This window comes from Gymnogyps californianus, chromosome 1 (genome assembly GCF_018139145.2).
Source record: "Gymnogyps californianus isolate 813 chromosome 1, ASM1813914v2, whole genome shotgun sequence".
Taxonomy (NCBI): Eukaryota; Metazoa; Chordata; class Aves; order Accipitriformes; family Cathartidae; genus Gymnogyps; species Gymnogyps californianus.
In genome coordinates this window covers 76,691,682-76,714,468 of record NC_059471.1, presented here as the reverse complement: position 1 = coordinate 76,714,468, position 22,787 = coordinate 76,691,682, and the positions used below count along the sequence as shown (strand labels likewise).

General features: G+C 39.6%; 1 protein-coding gene across 1 annotated transcript; it reads right to left on the bottom strand.

Moving 5' to 3' along the window:
* Window positions 1-323: 323 nt before the first annotated feature.
* GYG2 (glycogenin 2) lies at window positions 324-19,029 on the bottom strand. The gene is made up of 8 exons (XM_050896957.1): window positions 18,972-19,029; window positions 13,104-13,245; window positions 11,208-11,382; window positions 9,682-9,844; window positions 8,990-9,116; window positions 7,843-8,065; window positions 6,538-6,678; window positions 324-2,795 (listed from the first exon to the last, which is right to left on the bottom strand). Exons 1-8 carry the CDS (start codon window positions 18,976-18,978, stop codon window positions 2,634-2,636), a joined length of 1,140 nt encoding a protein of 379 aa, XP_050752914.1. The 5' UTR covers window positions 18,979-19,029; the 3' UTR covers window positions 324-2,633.
* Between the last annotated feature and the right edge of the window lie 3,758 nt (window positions 19,030-22,787).

Genomic DNA, 22,787 nt, shown 5'->3' with positions numbered 1-22,787 from the left:
CACTACGACACTACATTACTTGTAACTAGTTCAACATTTTTTTTGTGTGAAGACAGTACACAAAAACTCAGGCAGGGTTTTTAACCACAGCTACACTTTTCCATGAAATACAATAGCACAATAGTAGTTGGTTTAAGAGATCCTAAAGCTTATAATTATGTATCCCTGTAGAAATAATTATAACTCACACCTTTTAATTCTGCTCAGCTGGTAGTGCTAATGTCTCAAAAGCAATTTAATAAAATTAAAAAAACATATTAAAGTAGCCAGTCAGTCACAAATAATACTCCCTGGGACAACATGAACAACCTGTAACCCCGCCATCATCTGATAAGCACATGACTTCATATGTCCTTTCCATTTCTATTTTATTTCCATGACATTAATGTACTACAATTCTTTGCAAAACATTGTATAATCCACACACAGTACCATTTTACATATTAGCACTTTCAAATGTATTCCATGACAGCTCCTTTTACTACATTCATATGCCTATTTTAAAACCTTTCAGTTACTGATTTCACGTCAGTAATTTTTCTCCCATAATCTAATTAACGTGCCCAGTAAGATCTAGTAGTTACTGTAAAAAGTACAGCTGCATGAAGCATGAGTTCACATTGTTGGCTACAGTTTTATAAAGTCTTCAAAAACTGTCTGAATTATATGAGCACTAATGCTTATAAAACAGAGAACTTTCTCAGAAGTGCACAAGTTCACTAAGAAACAGGGATGACCAGCAGATCAAATGCCACAGGAGTAAGAGTGCACTGCAGCCACTGTGATCTCCACATGGTGCTGCACTGGGCCACACGCAGCAAGAGGCAGAACGCACCTACTTGTGTTAACATGTGAAGGCTACCTAGGAGAGGCAGGCTATCGAGGATCCCTTTATGATCAATGCAGAAACTGAGAAGAATCATCTTCTGGACATCTCTCTCTTCAACTTCAGAGACCCTAAACATCTAACTTGAACTAGAAGCTTGAATTCAGCAGACCCACCAAAGAGATTCCCACTTTAAGAGTGCTTAGAATAAACGAGAAATAAAGAACTAGATAAAATGGGTAATACCCCACAAAACTAAACGCAAATCCACTACTGTGAATATTAGAAAGTAATTCTAAAATACTCAAAGATAATTTTTCGTCCTTTAAGAGACCTTTTGACTCTTTTGTTCCTTTCCTAATTTGTGCAAGTTATTCCCCATTCCCCCCATCCTTTTTGATGGAGGAAAAAGAAACAAAAACTCCTTCCCTCCTACTCTGCCTTTTTCTCCACTAGCATCTATGGCAATCCCTCTGATGCATAATGTTACATCATTGCTTTTTAAACACAATTCCCAAGTTATTTCATTAGGTATATCTGTACCAAAATTGGTGACATATGAAGACTGAAACGTGTTTCAAGTCCTGCATCAGCACTGCAGAATTCTTACTCTAATATTGAGTGGCGTTACAAATAACTGTGTCAAATCTGTTATATTAGCATGTCTGTCAAGCTTCTTTCTTTCAAAGTGATTCTTTTTCCTTGTTTATTAAGACAAACTTGCTGAGATTAGTCAAATTTAAATACCCAAATTCACAAAGCAATCCCCCGTAAGTATCCTTAATATAATGGAGTCTCATCAGTAGATTTTTCTGGAACTACACTCACAGATTTATTAGTTCCCACACACAGCTATTGTTTAAAAGATCTTCAAAGGGCCTGTTTACTAAAACAAGTGCCAATTGTGTTTTCAGTTGCACTCAAACTGCCTGCAATATGGGGCCACCATGCTAAAGGAGAAGAACGCCTTTCTCAACTGCAGTTTGAAGTACTGTAAACAAATTGATAAAAAGCACCAGAAGGTTTATACTATAGTGTCAGCATTTCTTCCTCTGACTACGCAACTCTGAATATGCAAGTAAAGCTAACAATATTTAAAAACCCAACAGTATCCTACAGCAACAATATAAAAGGTTAACATACATTATCAGTCTATGTTAAGAGTTTTACACCACTCTTCATCACACTGGTGATGAATCTGAGCAGCTTCCTATAAATAGGGAGAACATCCACTAGTGATTTCAGACAAAGTCTGAATTTCCTCTAATCCTAAGTATACTTAAATGAAAAAGTTTTGTCGCAGAGTCCTATGAGGCCGGGATTTAATCTCCTCACTTTTTCTCATATTGAAGTCTACACTATGGTTGCCCTTGAAAGTGTTAACTTGGTTTCAAGAACAAGGTTTTCATTTAAACAGTTTTATAGCATCTTCTATAAGGTAAAAGTACTTTTGAAATAATCTCAACTTGTGAAATAATCTCTACTTCCAATATGTTTCACACTCACGACTGTTTCTGCAGAATGCTATGGGGAGGAGCAGGGAAGAGTGATAAATATGAGAGTTCAAACTCAGAGGGTACCATTCATTATACTTCAGAAGGCACGACGGGAGAACAATGAATATGAGGCACACTTAACAGTTAAAAAACAGGAGTCTGTATCTGTTAATCTTCCCCAAAAATATATGAGGATCCATATCTACCTCTTTAACTTTGGTGTCAAATAAACTATGAAGATAGCCAAGTATTCAAGGATTGCATTTATAGAAGAAACATAGATCGTGATGGCCATTACAGTACACTCCATCTTAATGTAAAAATGCATCCAATTTCTTTTTGATATGTTCAAAAGCATCTTTCCCCATATAGTCCATGCGCCCTTCCTCCCATTTTCTCCGTTCATCTTCTGGACTTGGTTCTTCTGGTTTGAAGTGAATAGACAGCTCTGAAACAGAATGTGCAATCTCATTCTGTGGGAAGAAGCAGAACAGTGGGAAAACAGTCATTTGGTTGTTCTCATTTCAGTGCTGTGAAGTTAAACCTTAAATGTCAAACTTCTGCTTTGTACAGTCCCAGTTAAAACAATAAAACAAACAGTACTCAAACATTTGTTCTTGTTTTGATAATGTGATCTCATTTTCCCATGCTTTTACTATTTGTCATAGCATCTTTGAACATACCAAACATTTATCTTACTTGTCTTAACTCAGACCTTTGCATACTCAGCAACAACACGATGAGAATATTACAAATAAGGCCTGTTTAGAGTAGAATATTTGCTACAATATAGTGTCACCACATATCTGTGCAAATTTTGTCTTCAACAGGCTTTCATGTGAACATAAGTTCCTAGAATTTTTGGTCATTTGTTTTATCTGATCTCCAGTGAGATCAGTATTATTTAGCAGATGTGAGACACATTACCCATATAAATTACTTCAAAAGATTGACACTATTCATTACACCGATAACTAGTTCATTTTGAACGACAGTCCAAAATTGTGAATCCTGGTTCAAGATCAAGTTATCATAGGTGCACAAATGCAAGACACATTATTAGTGATAATTTCAACCACATAAAAGGAAAACTGTGTCCATGATTGACGAATGCCAGTAAAACCGAACATCCCAACAATTATAACCAGTAACAAAGATTAAATATAACAAGGACTAATCAAGGCAGCTACTGAAAACCTGCTTTCAGTACTACTCCAAGAGGCTCCAAGGCAAACAACTCATCTCATGTTATAAACAAAATTGAAATCAACCAGAATGGCCTTCCAGTTAAGCCCTCACAAATTCAATATAAAGCTGTTTCAGAATAGAACTTAATGGGCAGGAATCAGTGGCTTAAACAGCCTAAATGCCCTGGAATAACCATTACATCTGCCGCTCTGGGGCAGACAAGGCACAGGACTTGCACAAGACCTGCAGCTGCAGACCAGGTAAGGTATTTCAAACGGCCAACATGACACTACATGCTTAGGCAACTGCATCCTTCCATATGTACCCCCACCTGGGTCCCACTCTGTACATGACTTTAAATATGAATAAAAACTCTGAAGAGCATGCTTGCTCCCTATATATGCAAATATGCAACAATACTTGGTATTTAATTTTGAGGCTTTGTATACACATAACTGCAGTAATGCATGAAGATTCCTTTCTTTACCATTGGCAAGCCTTATCAACAGCTTTGGATGCCATTAACAAGATGACAGGAATCATCATGTTCTTCGAAATGAAGAATTTTAGCTAGGGCCCAAACACCCCTGGCTGCACGGGAGCTACAGTTTCACCTACAGTTCTGTTTCTCAGTCCTAAAGTATTTCACCGTAGTGCTTCACAATCATACAAAAGGCCTCATTAGGAAAATGACTGCGTTGTGTACCTTACAAGATACAAGTCCTTGACACCCTGTTACCCCCATCAATGCCAAGTCTGGCACTGCTGTCACACTGCCCACAGATAAATGCAGTGCAAGATCACAAAGGAAAGCCAGGTACCTTAGGCTCCATGCCTGACTCACTGTACATTCATTTTCCACTTGCTTGGAAACATCACTTCAGGAGGTAAAAAAGAAACAAAACAGAACAAAAAACCCCAAACAGCTTTGCTTGCATTAGTATTGGAGAGTTAAAATTAACACCATGCATTTATTACTTGGGGGCTAGCACAGGAAAATACACATTTAAAAACTAGAAGTATAACTGATAGAAAGGGATCATACCCCAGTATTGGAAGCAGTTAAGGAATTACATAGCTAAAAGATTCAAGATTTTATTTGCACATTGCATCATAATTAGTTGATATTTGCTGCCAACATCATTTTGGGAAAGACATGCATGCAATTATCAACAGATGTACAATGCAGAAAGCTACATGTACCAGTTCTGAGGTTTCCTGAAATGCAGGATGAAATACAAGTCGTTCTGAAGGTCTGTCAGGCTCAGAGAGATGGACGTTAGAACTGCTTTGTTGAACTTCACATACAGGTTGCTAAAATACAGCCACTGAGGTTTTATTAGGAGAATATTTTTTCATAGTTTCCTTATCATGAGAATTCATACAATACAAATAGATTTCAGTCTTGGGGTAGGGGAAAGCAGTGGATGGGAGAAGAAGGAACGAAACACATTATGACCAAGGACAAAATTCATCTCACCTAGCTTTAGCTATCAAAATGGCACTGAACATAAGCTCCTACTATAATCAATCTAGGATAACTACCTCCAGAGGGCAACTCATCTCATCCTAAAATAGGTTCAAGAGTGGCTGTCATTCTTCAGTGACTACAGAAACAGCCTGGAAAGCTAGCTTACAGTAGATGCCTACCATTCACGAGGCCAAACTTCAATGAGAAAAATCTCCTTTTAGGATAATAGCTTACTCCATAACTCATGAGCTTGTTATATGCATAGAATGAGAACAGAACCATGTATTCCAAAACAGTGGTACAATAGATTGCCTAAAATATACTACCCCAAATATTTGCCTTTGCCAGATACCAAAACATAAATGAGCAGACAGACTCCATTCTGAAGTCTCTTCCACGAAAACCAAAACAATCCCACAAGAGTACTGAAGCTAAGCAACAAAAAGTGGAATGATGGTGTTCCTAAGTAAGAAGAGAATCAGGCTATTAATTTCTGATTAGTATGATCTTCTGATAAACCAATCCTAGTAATTAAAAAATAAAAGAAATTTAAATTTGAATGACACTACTTTAAGTGAACGTTATGATTTTTTTTTACCCCAAACAAACATCTTGAAATGTCCCTATTTGGTTTGAGCATTTCCAATGGAGTCAGATGTATGAGGCACACAAGATAAGAGTAATTTATTTGCAAAAGATGTATTAAGTTATAGAGCTGGAAGGTTTGCAATTTTCCTTCAGCCCCTCCACACTGAAGGTGGAAAAGAAAGGAAACAAGACTACAGTTTTACTTTATGGAGTAACTGTAGCCTAAAGGGATGAAGCACTGAACATAATTAAAAAACCTGTCTTCATCTTACTAGAGAGTAGTCCACAAGTTACAATAAGAGATGACATTAGAACATTAATTTTATTTTCTCCCAATTGTACCTTGCTGTAGCATGGTTTATCACAGAACACGTAATGACTTATAGCTGCAGAAACATTGTGCTATTATGTCCAACTTAATTCCTGCATAAAATAAGGGGAGTCAGTGCAACAGAAACACCCAAATACAAGAACAGTGACAAACGACCCCTACAGTGATCATCAGTGCATTCTTTTAAGACACTCCTTGTTGCTCAAATCAGAGAAATCTGGGGAAGAGTTTTCCGAGTCAATACTTCTGGAAAAAAAAATAATTTCTAAAGAGGAGTGATACAAAGGATTCTAGCTTTAAATACAGTAATCCACAAGAGTATTAATATTCAAAAGATTACTTTAGTAACATAATTTTTTATTACACTTTATTAAGTACCTAACAACTTTCAATAAGTAATCTCTTCGTAAAATTCAATACAAACCCTGTCAACCTCCAGACATATCATGCATGTGTGACTAAAGATTAAAGAAAACAGATACTCTTTAGACTGTTTCTGATGCTAGCAAGAAAATTCAATAGCTACAGCTAAATTGAAGAAGATATAATCTCCCAGATCACAAGCATAATTAAAAAATCTCATTTTAGTCTATCATTTTAATTTGTTACTGCATATAGTAATATACAACATACTTACAGCTTTGAAAGTGAGTTCCTCGGGTGAACATGCTGTGGGATGTATTTCATATGTCTGGTCTGGAAGCACAGGCATTTGCAGCGAATTAGCCACATAAGGACTGACCTTCTTCAGTGTAATTTCAACTCCATTGAAAGTGTGCTAACAAAAAAAAGAACATCTCACCACTGAAATGCAATTTTGCAGGAAATTAATATCTTATTTACAACAGTTTCACTTCCTTACAAGGATCTCAGCATTAAAGGAGTAAGTTAATAAATTCAAAAAAGTTTGTGGTCCCAGATTCAGAGCATGTTGCAATTTGGATTTTTGCACTCATAAGTATGCCAGCATCGTCAGGAGGTAAATCTAACAGGTATTTCCACCTTCATGTTGCCGTGGCTGAAACATTTCTTTACTGCACAATTTCTTAAAAATTAAAGCATGTTAAAGTACGAGATCAAAAACTACCCATTCCTTCCTCTGCTTTCCAATTTGTCATGAGGTTAACAAACCAAATTCCTCTCTGGGGCTTTGATGGTAATTGTCCAACTGATCTTATGGGACTATGCAATTAGTCCAATGATGGTAATAGCCTAATATTAAAAAAAAAACATTAAGAAAATATTTACATATGCATAAAAGTGATCTAAATTGTCATGTCTGGATACAAAATCAAAAATCATACTTCTCATTACTTTATGCTGCTGGTGTCCAAGAAATCATCTATTTATCAACAGATTTTTTATTCTATTCATGGAAACAATACATTGCTGCACTTCCTTTGAAGAAAAAAATAAAAGTGTAAAGAGCTCAGTAAATGCTTGATGACAGATGAGTACTGAATATAACGTCCTAAATGTAATTAACACTGCCTTTGCAAATCTGTTTATTTGTTATGACCCTCATAAAACAAGTTATAATGCAGTTCTGAAAAGGTAAATTTTACTATAGTTCAAGGTCTGGTTTGATGGTCTACATGAACTTGCCTTCAAAAAGTCAAAAGTCCATTTGTTTCATAGCCAGATTATCACCTTCTCTGGCTAATTTGTATCATACTTTGTTTAATTTGCAGAATCTACACACATCCGTTCCCATACAAAGTCTTCATCAATTAAGAAGGGGGCTTGGGCAAATCTTTGGAAAGCCAATAGTACTAAAAATCCTTCCTAAACTGCTAGTTTAGGTGCTTCTAGAAGCAATCACTGCTACTACCAATCAACAGATATTATGTTTTTTCATGTAATTCCTTCCTCTAGCAAACAGACAATTTTCAGAATTTTTGTTGTGATTCCAGCATATTCTCACTAACTCCTTATTAGTTACCTTGCATTCCTCAGATTCTGATTCTTCCATCTTTTGAAGTTTTTCTAACAAAGGCAATATACTGGCACTGTATATATTCCACCAGAGGGCAAGAAATGACAGCTGATGAAAAGATCCAGAGGTGGTGCCATCCTGCATAACTCTCTTTGTTTGAAGGTTATATTTGTAGTTCCAGGGCTTTGTCGCTCCCAAGAAGTGAACAACTTTGGCATCTCTACCAAAACTGTAGAGATTAAACATACAGGTCTATACATTAAATATATTTTTTTTTAGCCTATATAAACCGCTAAAGAAACATGCTTACTCTCACTGGTGAGGTAATTTCGACGTTTTGCAACAGCAACACATTCAGTATGAGTATATATTTAGTATTTTTTCTACCTTATTAGTTTAAGGTATCTCGTTTAGCATACAGAAAACAAAGGCTGCATTGCCATTTGCTTCCAGCTGCTGATTCTAGCTGAAAAGTTCATGAAGGAAAATGACAGGCTCATGCAGTACCATTTCCAGTCCTCCTGCATACGCTGTTCACAAACAACTCAATACCACTTCAAACATTGCATCAACAAAATTGATTATTACTGATCCCATATTAAAAATTACTAATAAATACATCATCCTAAGTTCACCTTCCAGTAAGAGTGTTTTGTGCAACTGAAGCACTAATTCATGACACCCTAAATCCAACTTGCCTTCTGCCAGAAAAGCTTCCTAACTGCATTGTCTGAAGTCATATAATTACTAGCACAAATTTTGTTTCACAGAAGAACCTAAGAAATTATTCAAAAAAATAAAAAAACCCAACACAAAACAACTGTTTCCCATAGAACTGACTGGAAAAGACGGGAACAACATTCAAAGTAAAGCTGTCAGAATCTAATGCTAAAGTAATCTGTGTCTTTTCAAATACGAGAAAAGCTTCTCTGAAACAACACACGAGACAGTGTAGCCAGCTCTGGGACTCTCTCTGTGTCCAGATGCAAGCCATGCATACTGCATTTGAGCTTCCACTGCATGATTTTTACATAACACCATTTCTGACTGCTGTAATTTATAATCAACAGAATATGCCATTATTGTTCTCTCTTATAACAGAACGTTTGTTAACAAACTACAGAGGTTTACAGTCAGACGTGTTACTACTTACTGATTGAAAGCAGGAACGTAGGTGTATACAGCACTGCTGCTTAAGTTATAGAGGAAAGGTAAGTGTTTGCCAATATCTGCTGTTGCCCAGTTGCTGAAGAAGCTATTCAACAAGCCTTGATCACCCCCTAAAGAATATATAAAACAGTATTACCATAAATATGCGTACACTCAAATTTACGTCAAAATTTCACGTCCAAGGATGGGAATGAGACTGGTGTGTTCATGGGACTGCAATTTGGACTTGACAATATGGCCATGTGAGCAGGTACAAGTGAATAATACCTGATCCACTCCGATGCAAGTTCAGTGTAAATGGAGTCCTATTCTAATATATGAAGAAAGGAGTAGGAAAGGGTTTTGGTCTCCCTCAGAGCAGAAGACTGAAGATCAGCTGTATTTCTCTCTCCTAAACCAGACAGCAAAATTAAAACTTACTGAGCAAGACTCAGACACAATGTCCCTTCATTGCCCTTTTCTGGGAAGCACAGTCCACAATAACTCAATGGGTCTTAAGTAGAGTGTAAGAGGCAAAGGTCTGTACCTTAAATTTTCGTGGGGGCACAATTACGTAAAGCCCAGAGAACTCCTGCCTTCCTCTATTCTGCCTCATAGCATGGAAGCTACGGAAAAACAGCTTACTGAGAAGGAATCTAATGTCTTGCACTTCATCCCTTATGCCTTGCCCCTTACCATCAAAACTGCCATGTTCAGCAGCAAACCGGAGCAGTAGGTTGTAAGTTTTCAAAGAAGGTCGAAACACAAATACACCACTATTAAAGCAGTCAGGCCAGCCAGAATCAGGAGCTGCTGAAAACTCTTCTCGATCAAACAATTCATCAACATTGCAAAGCACCTTAGAGACAGTAGGAAAAAAGAAAAATTGTTAGAGCAAATGTTGTTCTAGAACATGAGCAGCTAAATCAGTACCAATGGAGGAAATTGCTAGTTTGGCCAAGTATACAGCTCACAGAACATAAAAGCAGTGGCAATGCAAAATATGCTAGTGGTCAGAACCTCTATTTTTAATATAAGGCAGCAACATTAATTGTGGTTCTCCACGATTTCTGTAATAAAAGCGCAAACCCTGTGAAATTATTTCATGAGCCTTGGAGACCCTCCAGAAGGTCCCTTTAAATATTATAACATACCATGAAAACACACAATTTCCTTCTTTCTTAGCTCACCTTCCCAGAGTCCACTATTCTCAGTGACTGCAACAGAGCTGAATGAAAGCTGGGAATCCAAATAATTTGAGTTAGCAACAGACTGACTAAAGGGGTAGCAGAAAAACTGTCTCTTGTTGCCAGTTTTCTAATGTAAGTTAAGCTCAGAGGTTTGCTTTGGTTTGGTTTGGTTTTTAAGCTTCACAAGGAAGTGGGAAAAATCAATCAGGTTAAGGCCAAGATCACTTTTAAAGTTGGTGGAAAGACAGCTGTGCAGTACTCAAAGTCTGGACCCCACCCACAACTGAGTCACTGTGAAAAGCAGGAGAAGAAAAATTTTTAGGAGAAAGATTACTTCATTGAATTTAAACCAAAACCAAAACCAAATATTTGCCTTCCTCCTTTAACTTTAATGTAAAGCAGGAAATCATAAGCCTCCCCACCTCACTGCCTGAGAATAACAACTTAATTTGGTTTCTAATTTAAATATTCTAAATTAAATAATTTAAATATTTAAATTAAATAATCTAAATAATTCTAAATTAAATTAAAATGCATCCCAGTCTTCCAAAGTGAGCCATGTAAGTGCAGGGGAAGGCTGACATGATTGTTCTTGCCAAAATTATGGCCATTTTTATCTCTATACTGCTAAAAAAATAAATAAATAAAAAAGTAATTAATGTTTCTGGGCTTTTTTTTTTTTCCCCTCCATTTTAAAAGTGGCCTGCATGCCTGACCAGAATAAGTCCAAATGAAAGTATATGAGAGAGATCTACTTTAAACATCTGTCAGAAGCTCAATTGCACAGAGTGTGTTTGTGGTATCTTTTGAGGACAGTCCTGAGGCTACTCTCAAAACACGATTTATTTCTATGCAGCCGGCAAAACTGTGAGCATTGCCAAAACATGCCAGCTGGAGCTCCTGCAACCTTGTGACCACCAGCAAATCTGGTCACTTCACAGGCCAGTAGGCTGCCTGACAAGGAAGCATCCCACACTCATAGTAGCTCTTTAAGACGGACACAAACGTTTCCACGGCTCCCACTCTACTCACCAAAGTGTCTGCATCCATGAAGACACACTTGCTATAATGAGTAAGAGTCCAACAGTGAAGCTTAGTGAAGGTTACACCCAGTTCTGGCCTCTGCATCAGAGCCAAACGGACTGAGTCAGCACTGTCAAGCGCATCCACCTCAATGACTTCATCAAATACGCTGTGGAGGACAGACCTACCAGAGCAAGCAGTCGAGAGAAAGAAGGGAATTTATAGAGGTTCATGAGAGTTCACTTCTGGCATGAAAACAGTAACACGCAGCACCACATTTATTATGACAATAACAAAGGCTAGATTGACTGGTTAGAATGAGAAGTCAGGAGTGAAAAGTCCTTGTAAACAGCCTGCTGAAGTGACAGCTATCAATCAGGTCATAAACCATCACCTCTTCCACTACAGGGCCAGCACATCTCAAAAGCAACAGGTGCTGTATGGAGGAGAAACCAATCCTCATTTTAGTTACTTAATCTCCTACAGAAACGCCAACAGAAATAAAAGCAGCTTTCATCCTGCACAATTGACTCTAAAGAACAGCAGCATACTGTGCTCCCTGTGCATTGCACAGGATGTGGCATGCACTGTCAGCACAGTCATTTGCACCTATTATGCCCAATAAAACACAGCTTCAAAACTGCACCTTTTAAAACAGCCAATATATACTTGCTCACTACTAAAAATCGTCTCAAATGAGACTTTTAGGAAGACATCTTTTTTCTATGTGTATCTTTCATGGGAATTTTATAGGTGATACCAAAGTAGGTAATTTTCCTTCAAGACACAAGAAAAAAAGTCTTTTAAACACAGCTTATTTATTTACATTACACTATTAACTACAAAGTCCTGGATGTCATACAAACACAGAAAAAGAAAAGCCTGTGCTGATTATCTAGATTTCAGAGTCATTAGCTTTTGCCTGACTGATCTTCAAGGGACAGGAGTTAACTGGGAAAGAACTAAGAGTAGGTACAGATTTTCAGAAGCACAGTTCAGTGATGTACTTTTTTTAAAAATGCTATCCTTGATTAAAAAAACATTATAAAGGTTTTTCCCCCCACTGAATGGAGATGAAAAAACTGATGGACTCAGTATCCACCCAGGTGTCAAATGTATACAGTATTCCCTCAGGAAGGTTACAGTGTTCTGACAAAATCCATACTTTAAAAAGCCTGTAAAAACAGATTTCTGTACATCTAATCACAGCAAAAATGGGAAAATATGTTTCTTGAGCCAGATGCATTGCAAATACTTTCACAACTCTTAGTTCTGTTATGGCTTAAGTAGCTATGGCATGTCATGTTCCTTTTAACAAGAAACACAGTCCTCCAAATAACAGGGCTTGAGTTCAACAGATCTAATGAGATTTCTGTACATGCAATTCTGTAGTGCCTGTAGAATCACAATGCAAATTGGAAAGGGATTAAAAAAAAAAAAAAAGGCAAAAATAAATGAGTTTCTCATTATGATAGCTGTGCACCAATATTTTAAGAAGATTAGTCATCTGAAACCAAGCCCCTAAGGTTTTTGGAGGGTTCTGATGTCACATGTGGTTATGTATCTTGCTCTTTCTAAAAGAGAAACACTTAGGGAAAAAAACAGTAGTGCCTTTATTTCGGCTCAAAAGCAAGACACTAAAACCTTAGTTCCCAAACTTTCAGGTTATGTTCCCAGTTATGGGCTTAAGACAACTTCCAGCCACCAGCTCTACTTCTGCAAGTGAATTCTTATTAGGCTTATGATCTTATCATGGATGTTATTTGGGACCCCTCTCAGAAATTGCTAGCCAAGGGGGAGCTTCTAGATATAATGCTGTGAAATCCACAGGAAGCCTATTAAAATCTTTCATGCTGTTGTTTATTCTTCCATAATATCAACCTCCAAAAATACATGAATCCTTACCTCATCCCACTGGAAACCTCTGGTGTAATTAGTACTGCCAATTTTCTAGATGTCGTATGGTTCCTCAATGACTGTCCGAGAACCAGAGCGCCTTGACAGTACACATCATCAGTAGCAAGGGTCACAAAGGCTTGATCTGTTACTGTGAGCAAATATTCAGAAGAGTCACTTTACAGCTTTAACATAAGCTTTTTTGGCAGGTTCCTTCCTCCTCCAGCTAACCAACAGGCTGCGGCTTATAACAACCTGCAGTTCCTGTGATAAGCTCTTTTCTCTCCCAAACTCCCCCAGAATACACAACTGAATAGAAAATCCAGTGAACATGATTACAGAATGTATGTTTCTGAATTTTGCTATTTTTTGTTTGCCTGATTTACATAGTAACAGGTATGAAGCTTTTGGGCTAGCCTTAAACAAATAATTCCCTAAGTCTTATTGCCTAAACATAATGTCAATCAAAAAAGCTGATATGTAAGTATTTAGATTTTACATTTAACTAACATAGTATAATACAACTGATAAGGAAAATGTTCCTGTTTATATAGTACCAAAAGCTAAGGAAAAAAACAGGATGTTAAGTACTAGCCAGAAATGTCCTTCTTTCCATAACCTCACTGAATCAACCCAACAGGCATTATTCTTTGCTCTGTCCTCTTTGTACTGGAGTAACTGTTGCTGGCTGAACAAATGCAGAGAAATTGCTACTGAGATGGGTACACCTCCCAGAAGCTAAGGATCCCTACCTCAAGTAACTCCAAGAAAATTAGGAGTGTTCCTCACTGTCAAGAAACACATGGGAAAAAAGTTACAATAAAAAAGAAAGCAAGCTACACTCCTGCACAACAGGAGACACAATGTATTTTGTAGAGATACCAGGCCTGTGGCAGCATCACCAGGGGCTGCTTCTTCAGCTCTGCCCTCTGACAGAACCACCATTATCGGGGTTCTCCTGGGGAGAGCCAGAACCTATGATTCAGCAAGGTGAACAGCCTCCTCGGAGCAGAAGGAAGACCTCAGCATTCTAGGCTGCAAAATTAACCAGAACAAGATGAGCGGGTCACACAGATGAGGGGAATTCCACTGAGCTCTACAGAGTTTCAATAAATACTTGTGTCGAAATACTTGTTTAAAACCACCATCACCTTAAGAGACAAGCGATTATGTTAAATAAATTAAAGCAACCAAACAATAACAACAACATAAACACCCTGTCATACAGTTTCCAGGCTCTGTGAGAGACACTAGGAAAGAATCTCACAGAACTAGTTGCAGAGAACCCAACAGATGACCTCATGGTTGCCTCAGCCAGAGGCTGCCAAAATGAATGAGTTCAAACCTCTAACCTAACATCAAGGTATGCAATGAAGCATGGAGCTGGTGACAAGCTCCCAGGTACTATGTTCATTTTTCATGTCCTCCAAATCCAGAGCAAAACACAGACCCACTGGTGTGCTGTCTTCTTCCTCCCTTTTTGCCCTACCTCCCACTCATCTCCAGCCAGACCTGAATTCGAATCAAGCACATACACCTTACGTTTGCTGACACTGCAACAGATCCCTGCTCCTCAGGAGAATCCCAGTAGTGTTAAACTTGGCCAAAAAAACTGAATCATCCATCCAAACTTAAAATAGTTTGCAGATCCCTCAGCTAAGCAAACTCCAATAACATTTTTAATCACAATTTCCAGAAGAAGCAAATGAAAAAAGGAGCTTTCAAATCTCCCGTTATCATAACAGCTCAAACAAGTTATGGGCTTTCCAGAAAACAATGAATAAGGAGTTGCTTACATGGAGTGGTTTAAAAAGAGAGTTGTGCAAGTAAACTGCTCCTACTGCAATTTTCCAAAAGGTTACACAAATAAATATAACCATACATAAAAAACAATACAAAACAAAAAAAAACACTGAAGGCTACTTTAGCAACAAAATTATTCTCAAAAGACACAAAGAGTCAGCAATGAAAAGCACTTTTGTGTTAGGCAACAAGCATCTTCAGCCAAATAAAGATAATAAAACAACTACTGAGAGGAACGTGGGAGGTAGGTTAATACAAAAAGCAAACTGCAAAATGAGTGGGAGTTTAAATCTTAAAATACTGTTTTAAATAACAACCATAAAACTGAACACATAATCTTCTTATTGCTTCTGCAAATTCTTTTAGCTACAGAAGCTGAATCTTTACCTAAGTAATATATCTAAAAATACACAAGCTACTCATCAAATAGTTCAGCAAGCTGGTATGGCAAATTACCACATCCTACATACGCTTTCATGCCCTGCACCTCCAGGGCAAAAGTTGTGGTCAGACCACAAGGAAGCAAACTGCCAAACAAATACAGCTTCTAAGAAACTCTTGGTAATACCTCACACAGAAAAGAGACCAATTGTCTGTTTTGAGAATCAAAAGTGGGATACATATTATGGCCTTCTCAGTACAGTGAATCATTACAGAGATAATTAAATAGATAATCGAACTATTGTCTGAAACCATGCAACATTAAAATATTTCTGGTGCAAGGAGACACGCATGTCCTAGCTATTTTAGAATCAGACAGGGGCATTACTAATCCATTAAGGATCCATAGGGTGTTTAAAATCAAGAGATTTTATCATTACTTGTTCTTTCATCTAATCCCTGTTTTCAAGGAAGAAGTGTTACTCAACTTGCCTCGTTTATAACGTTCTTTGGAACACTGTCCCTGTAAGTAAATGTTTTATTTTTATAATTGAAAACTAAGGATCAGATTTTCGTATAAACTTGTGAAAGTAAACTGTTTACCTGAAAATTCCCATTTAACTAAAATCAAGGACAATGCTGCATTAAATCTAAGGTACACAGGGTTTCACTCACTGACTTTAAGCTGCAAAAGAAGATTTGATCTTTTAAGTTTGAAAGCCAAAGGTGTAGGTATTTAAAATTCATTGCAACTGGATTTTTTTTTTGAAGGGTCAAGTGCACCGTTATGCATAACTTTCAATTCTTTGTGCTGAATGACAATAGGATTTTTCATGGAAAACACCTAGCGTGAACAGTATTAAGTTTTCAAGCAAATTGTTTTCAAGCTGGGGAACCCTATGGCTAATACCATTGACTCTCAGTGAATTATGAGAAAAGTAAGTGTCTGATTAGAATCACATTAAAACCATGTCGTATGAATTCATAAATGTGCTCATTTCTCTTGTTTGGATTACCACACAGCACACGAAGATGCAAGTTTAGAAATCATTATCATCAGCAGTGGCTCCTCAGTTTTAATACCTAACAATAGTTTCTCAGAACAAACCAAGGATTTTCAAGCAAGTAACTTTGGTGAGTTATTTTAGAGCCCGCTCTGCAGCTACAGATAGCAACACAGAAAAGACAGCAAAAGCAATGTGAATCACTACAGTCAGGGTGATTTTATGTGAAACTTGTTACAGTTTTTTAGCCAAGATCACCAGCTTCTTATGCTACTTACTCATAGCAGTACTACCTCTGACACTGCCAGAGGCAAAATTCTTCAACAGGCCTGAAAACCAATTCCAGGGCAGCTAAAAGCCTTACTTAGAATCCGCACCAGCAAGCAGACAGGGTGGTGCTCACTTTGATGTTCAAAGAAAAAAAGAGAGAGGGAATGAACAAACACCAGGTACCCACTGAGAATCAGGAGTGACTCATAATAACAAGCACTGAATGAACCACATGCACCTGCCAGCTTCAAGACAAGTTTAAGTAGGGTAGGGATTTTTTCCATAATCCACTAGATATAGCTTTTTAAGCGTATTTCGGTCTTTCTTCTGATAGAGAAAGGATAAATGTGCTCTAGCTGTGGCTCCTAGAGTAACAACTCAAATTTGCCTAGTTGCCCACTCCAAAATTGCAATAGGAGACTAGAAACTCATAGGCTACAACTTTCCTACAAGTATATTCTAAACAACACATTGCCATCTTATGCAGAAAAACAAGAGTAGATAAACCAATAGCTAAAAGCCTCCAACAGCCTGGTTAGGTTTCCAGTATGTACTGCCATTCATACTAACCAACGTCGTCTCATTGCTTTCCTAAATTCCTCCCTGGTGCCATCTGTTGCTCTTTTGTCACCTCCCCCCTTCTACTTCAGACACAATCTGCAGGACAGGCAGGCTGCAGTCTGGACCTGTGCCCGCTGAGCCCAAAGCACCTTTCTGAAATCCCGAGCGACAATGACATAACACAGCCCCAACTCACATCACGTTTTCTAACAACAATTTTGTTACCCCCCCCCCACACACACAAGGTCTCTATGCATCCTCCCCCAGAAGCATGTCTCAGTGAAGATGTGTTAAGACTACTGCAAAGACAAAGAAAGCTACAGGCCTTCTCACTTCTCTGACCTACCACAACCGTGTCAGAAGCACTTGGAACAGAAAGCTCTGTTCCAGCTGACACCCACAACCTTAAAAGCAGTCCAGAAGTATTTTGTTATAACTAGGTAAAATGAATAATCATGTCAGACCACCATCAGAAATTATTATGCAAGTTTTCAGCAAAGAGGCAGTTCTTGCCCTAGTAAACAAATGACAGTGGCAATTTTAATTCCCATGCTTCCTCAGTCTGTGTCCAATAGTAGCAACATTTACATTACTGATGAAGGTGACACAACCAACACTTTACACAGACCTTTTTATAGCAGAATACAAATTAACATTTGCTGGCATGCAATATTTCTCTTGGTCTAACGAAGTTCTGCCTGATCCAAAACCAGATTCTCTCTTATCCTTTATTAAAGCAATACCAAATTTTAGCAGACAGGATTACAACTGTTATCTTGGAAGGCTACAGAAAGAGGACTTGTTTCTCAGTTTGTGTAGCTTTTACTATATATGTTTCAGTTAAGAACAGTTATTTTCTGCTTCAAGATCCTGCAATTTTGTTATTCTTAGACAGCAAATGATCCTTATGAAAAATCAAATGCAACATTATATAATATGCAAATAAGCAAAATGCACAGCACTCAAAACTAGTCCCAAAATAGTAACATATCAGTTTGAAAAAAATTAGTAATAATTACTTAAGCAACCCAGAGACAGCACAGAGGACTTGCTATGTACCAAGTTAGATGTTTCCAGTCTTTCCGCCTTCCTTTCAAAAAAAAAAAAAACCAAAAAAACTCACCACAAACCAAACAAAACCACAATCCTCTAATCCTTTAATTTGCAGACTCCCTTTCTGCATCTTCCCCCAGTGCTGAGGTGCCACATACATGAATTCAAACTCGGGATCCACCAGGCCGAATGCCCGAGGAAGGTATGTCTGCGAGACCCTTCAAATGGTTCAACAAACCCAACTTCGGGGGGCTGCTGCTTAACTTTTTCCTCAGTTTTGAGAGCACATTCAAGAAACGAAACGGCACCTGCATCCACCCCAGGCAGTTAGCCCTAAACCAGTCCCTCACGGCTTTAAGGATAACTGAATAAAACCAATACCGCTGCTATGTAAGAAGTGACGTGAGAAAGGTTTCTCTGAATCTGCCTCAGGCTGAGGGAGCCCACCCCAGTCCGTCACCCTGCAGATCCACCAGGAAAGCGCAGAGAGGCCTGGGTAGGCCAATCTCTACGTACAAGCAGAACACATAAATGAGTTTAGCTCTTTCATCCCACCAGCCAAACAGTTTAAATCCTAATCCGAGACTGCTAATTACAGCACAGTACTCTGCTGATAACAAAACAGCAGAGACCCTTGCCCACACCGGGGTGCGAGGAGGGAGAAGGCCCCAGCGGGAACCAGCCTGCGCCGCCTGTGCAGCCCTGCCGTCCCCCAGAGGCAGCTGAACACAAACGAAGCGGGGTGCTGCGAAACGCGACGGCAGCCCCTCAGGCAGAGCCCGGCGGCCGGAGCCGCGGTACTCACCGGACATCGTGCGGCAGGCAGGGGCCAGCCGGGCAGGGGCACAGCCCGCGGCCCAGGCCCACGGCGACCACCTCTGCCGCCGCCTCACCTGCTCGCGGCGGGCCCGGTAAATCGCGAAATGGGATTAGCCTCTTTCCTGCTGAAGACAGTGGTAGGTGAATTATATTCGCAGGGACTCCTGCGCAGCAGCAGAGAAACGGCATTAGCGGCAGAGACCATTTGGGAGGGTTGGCACGACCCACCCCGCCCCCCGTTCCCGGCGCTGGCTTTACTGCAAGGGGGCCACCCTCCCCTCGCCCCCTGCCCCGCCGTGCGCCCCCGCAGCGCCCAGCCCCCGAGGCAGGGCACAGCCCGGAGCTCGGCCCCCACAGCCGCCGCCCGACACGGGCCACGCACCTGCCCGCTGCTCCGGGCCCGCCCGGCGCCCCCCACGCCCCCACGCGCGGCGGCGGCACCGGCACCGCGGCGCCTCCTGGCGGCGCGGCGCGGCGCTCCCGCCCCATTGGCCGCCGCGCGGCTGCGCCCACCCCGCCCGCCCGGCGCGGACGGCGGCGGCCCGCGGAGCCCTCCCGGCATGGCGGGAGGTGGGGGGCCTCGCCTCCCCTCCCTTCCCCTCCCCTTCCCTCCCGTCCCGTCGCCTGCGGGCGGCTCTCGGGGGCTGTGGGTTTCAGCGGGACCTCCAGAGAGCCGCCCTCAGGCGCCTCCTCTCGGGCCATCCGCCCGGCAGGCTGCCTGCGCCCTGCCCGGGGGCGCTGGGGAAGGAGAGGGACCCCCTCACCTCCACCCCCGCCGTTGCTTCCAGGCTCCCGGGCGAGGGGCGCCGGCCGGTCCCTGCGGGGCTGCGCGGTGGCTCAGGCCGACACTGAAGAGAAGAGCAATCCCTGTGGGAGGGACGCAGAAGCGCCCGGCCTGGCCGCGGGGGCCGGGAGGTCACGGCGGCAGGCTGACAAAACGGGGGGCGTCTGGGCCACGTCCCGCCAGCCGTGCTCCTTCCACACCCCACACACCTCGACTGCGACAGCCTCCCCACCACGCACACTCCTGTGAAGAAACGGAGAGGAAGAAAGAGAAGCTGGGGGAGACTCTACCGTGCAGCGCTTTGAGGAAGACATCAACGCCTTTGATGGTCAAGATCACAGAGTGTGGAAAACAGATCTTCGAGCGCAAGTACGATGACTCCAGCGTGGCTTATGGTAACCCAGATACATGGGATTCACCGTGAGTTAAGGGAGTCTACCCCGTAACTTGTCTGTAGCCACCATAATTTGTCACCCAGATAAATGGATAAATGTTTTCAGAGAGCTTGTGCTATTCAGAGTGCTGTATGTATTTCACATATACATATATATATATATGTGCACATATATTCACACAGCATATCTCTGCAAGGTAGTTTTAGGCTGACCTGGTTCAGTAGAGGCATCTTTGCATCAAACTGTTCTGTGAACATCAGTAACTGCTTAGCAGAGGGCAGCAATTTACGACACTGTGCCACTGAGGAAAATGCACATACCTTTAAAAATTAAACCTTTATTTCCAACAATTTGCGAGTGATCGGTGTTGCCACTCCAAGCTGCAGCATTTGTTCTCTCACACACTGGGAGTATCCTAAAGGTCCAGCGGAGAAGGTGATGTCATTGCTCCAGTAGTGGCAGAGGTGTTTAAGGAAGGACATAAATGCATATGAAATCAAGCTTTATTTAGCCTGCAGAAACAAAATTCTCAGGAAATGTGTTCATCGTCTGCTTATATAGACAGGCCAACTAAACAGTATGCTTATGAGTAGCAAGATTGCTATTGTAGATATTTTTACTGGCAGATCTGTTTCAATTGGAGGACATTATAATCAACAAAACCATTTTCCTGGTAATAAAGGCGATGCTACATTTAGGTGATTTTCTGGTTTACTTGTGTACCAGCAACTTTTTTACAGTATAGAGTAGACTTAAAATGTCAAAGCCAATAATACAAGCTAGAGTTCTGATGGTCTAACAGCCAGTTTATATTCCTTCCTTCCCCTCGACATTTAAATACATTAGAGCTCCCTACATAACCCTCCAATTTTCTGAAATAATACAATTATTATTCTTATTACCATCATCATTATCCTAGTTAAAAGGGAAATGACACTGAAAAGTGTGCCTGCACACTGGTATATTGGTTGTATGTTGACATCATTAGACCAAAGAACTTCAGAAGGTTAAACATTGGGGAGGGGGGGTTTAACAATTCAAGTTCATGGGTTTTTCTCAAATTCTCCGTAATAAAATCTGCTTTTTGGCTAGTAATATGAACACAAGCAATTTCAACTGAGTAAGAAATTCTTTTGAAAATACTATGAACAAATTTAAATAAATTTCAAAACCAAAAATCTTAATAATGCACATAGATCCTTCTCTGGACACTGCTCCTGAAAAAAAAGATTCTTAAGCTGTTTTCTTTTTTTTTGCTTAATGTCTTTAATTTGAAGCATTTCTTTCTCCTCCCTAGCAGGACATAGATGAATTTGTATATAAAAGGTATCAGCCAGCATATGTCCCAGAAAGTAACAAACAAAACAAATAAAACTCAGATCATCTTAGATAAAATACAGTATGTGTTTATTAAAAATTTTCAAGAGAAAGAAGCAAAATGTATATTTTCATTGTTAAACAGACAACTGAAGAGGTAACCGCAAAACATTTTAACATTTCATTAGTCAAAACTTTATGTCTACCTGGCAAAATATATATCAGTCTGTTTTAACTATTAACATGGAAAATCAGTATTTTTAAAGAAATGTCAAATGTCCTTGGAAACCATATTAAAAATATGATATCATTCATAAGTTGAAAGTGATAGCCACAAAGGTGCTCGTTTGTTTTTGTGTTGTCTAGATGTTTCTGTATTTAAACTGATGTACATTATCATTTTTTACTTTCAGGATCAAAATAAAGATTATGGTAGTCATCTCCTCAGCAATTGATATATATCCATTTCAAATATAATTTAGATATAGAATAGTATTTTATTTTATGAAAAGAACACTTTTTCAGATTATGTCTTTCTCTCAACAATTTAATAAACACAAAATCATGTTTACCTCCATCTACATGGAATTTCAGTAAGAAAAAGCATGCTTCACATATAAGATGAAGTTAAAAACACACAGATTTCCTCTATGCTTTAAAGAGTTAGCTAAAATGGCTGTATTGCAGAATTATGTCAGTAAACTACTAGTTTTGCCAGCTTTCATCTGCATTTTGTTCGTTTGCTAGTATTTCGATTCAGTTAGCTAAATGAAGGCAGAGGGACTGGAAAAGTCTTAGTTTTTGTTGATAGATTTGTCTACATAAGGACATTTGTTAGCACAGCAAGGTTGATCAGGAACAAGGGAAAAAGATGAAACAGCCTTGCCAGCAAAACTGTATCAACCATACCTCCGCATAGGTCTGAAGTTTAAAAGTTGGTGTGACATAGATTTTACAGAACAAAGTGTCACAGACTCTTTCTAAATGATTCTGAAAACTTTGTACCTATTTTCCCTTTAGAGAAATTATGAATAATATGGTTCTTAAAAAAAACAGCCTGCCGGATTAATGCCTTTAAAGGCTCCTAGAACAGGACCTAAGTTTTCAAGAAGAGAAACAAAATTTACATCAAATTCCAGTTCTCGAGAAGAGCTAAACACCATTTCAGTAACAAATAAATAAATAAATAAAATCAGCATGTGTTCCTCTCATTTTTATTTTTTTTTAAACAGTGGTTCGTCAATGTACATACTCTTTTCATGCTATATTTTAAAATTAAGAATGCATTTTCCATCTATAGCTGCTT

What these genes read in the sequence shown, in the direction of transcription:
- GYG2 (XM_050896957.1), bottom strand. An exon ending in GAGGTTTCCAGTGGGATGAG is followed by an intron (nt 11,383 to 13,103) that starts GTAAGGATTCAT and finishes TTGCTCTGGTAG; the next exon opens with GTCTGTCCTCCACAGCGTAT. An exon ending in CAGAATCTGAGGAATGCAAG is followed by an intron (nt 6,679 to 7,842) that starts GTAACTAATAAG and finishes TTTTTTTGTTAG; the next exon opens with CACACTTTCAATGGAGTTGA.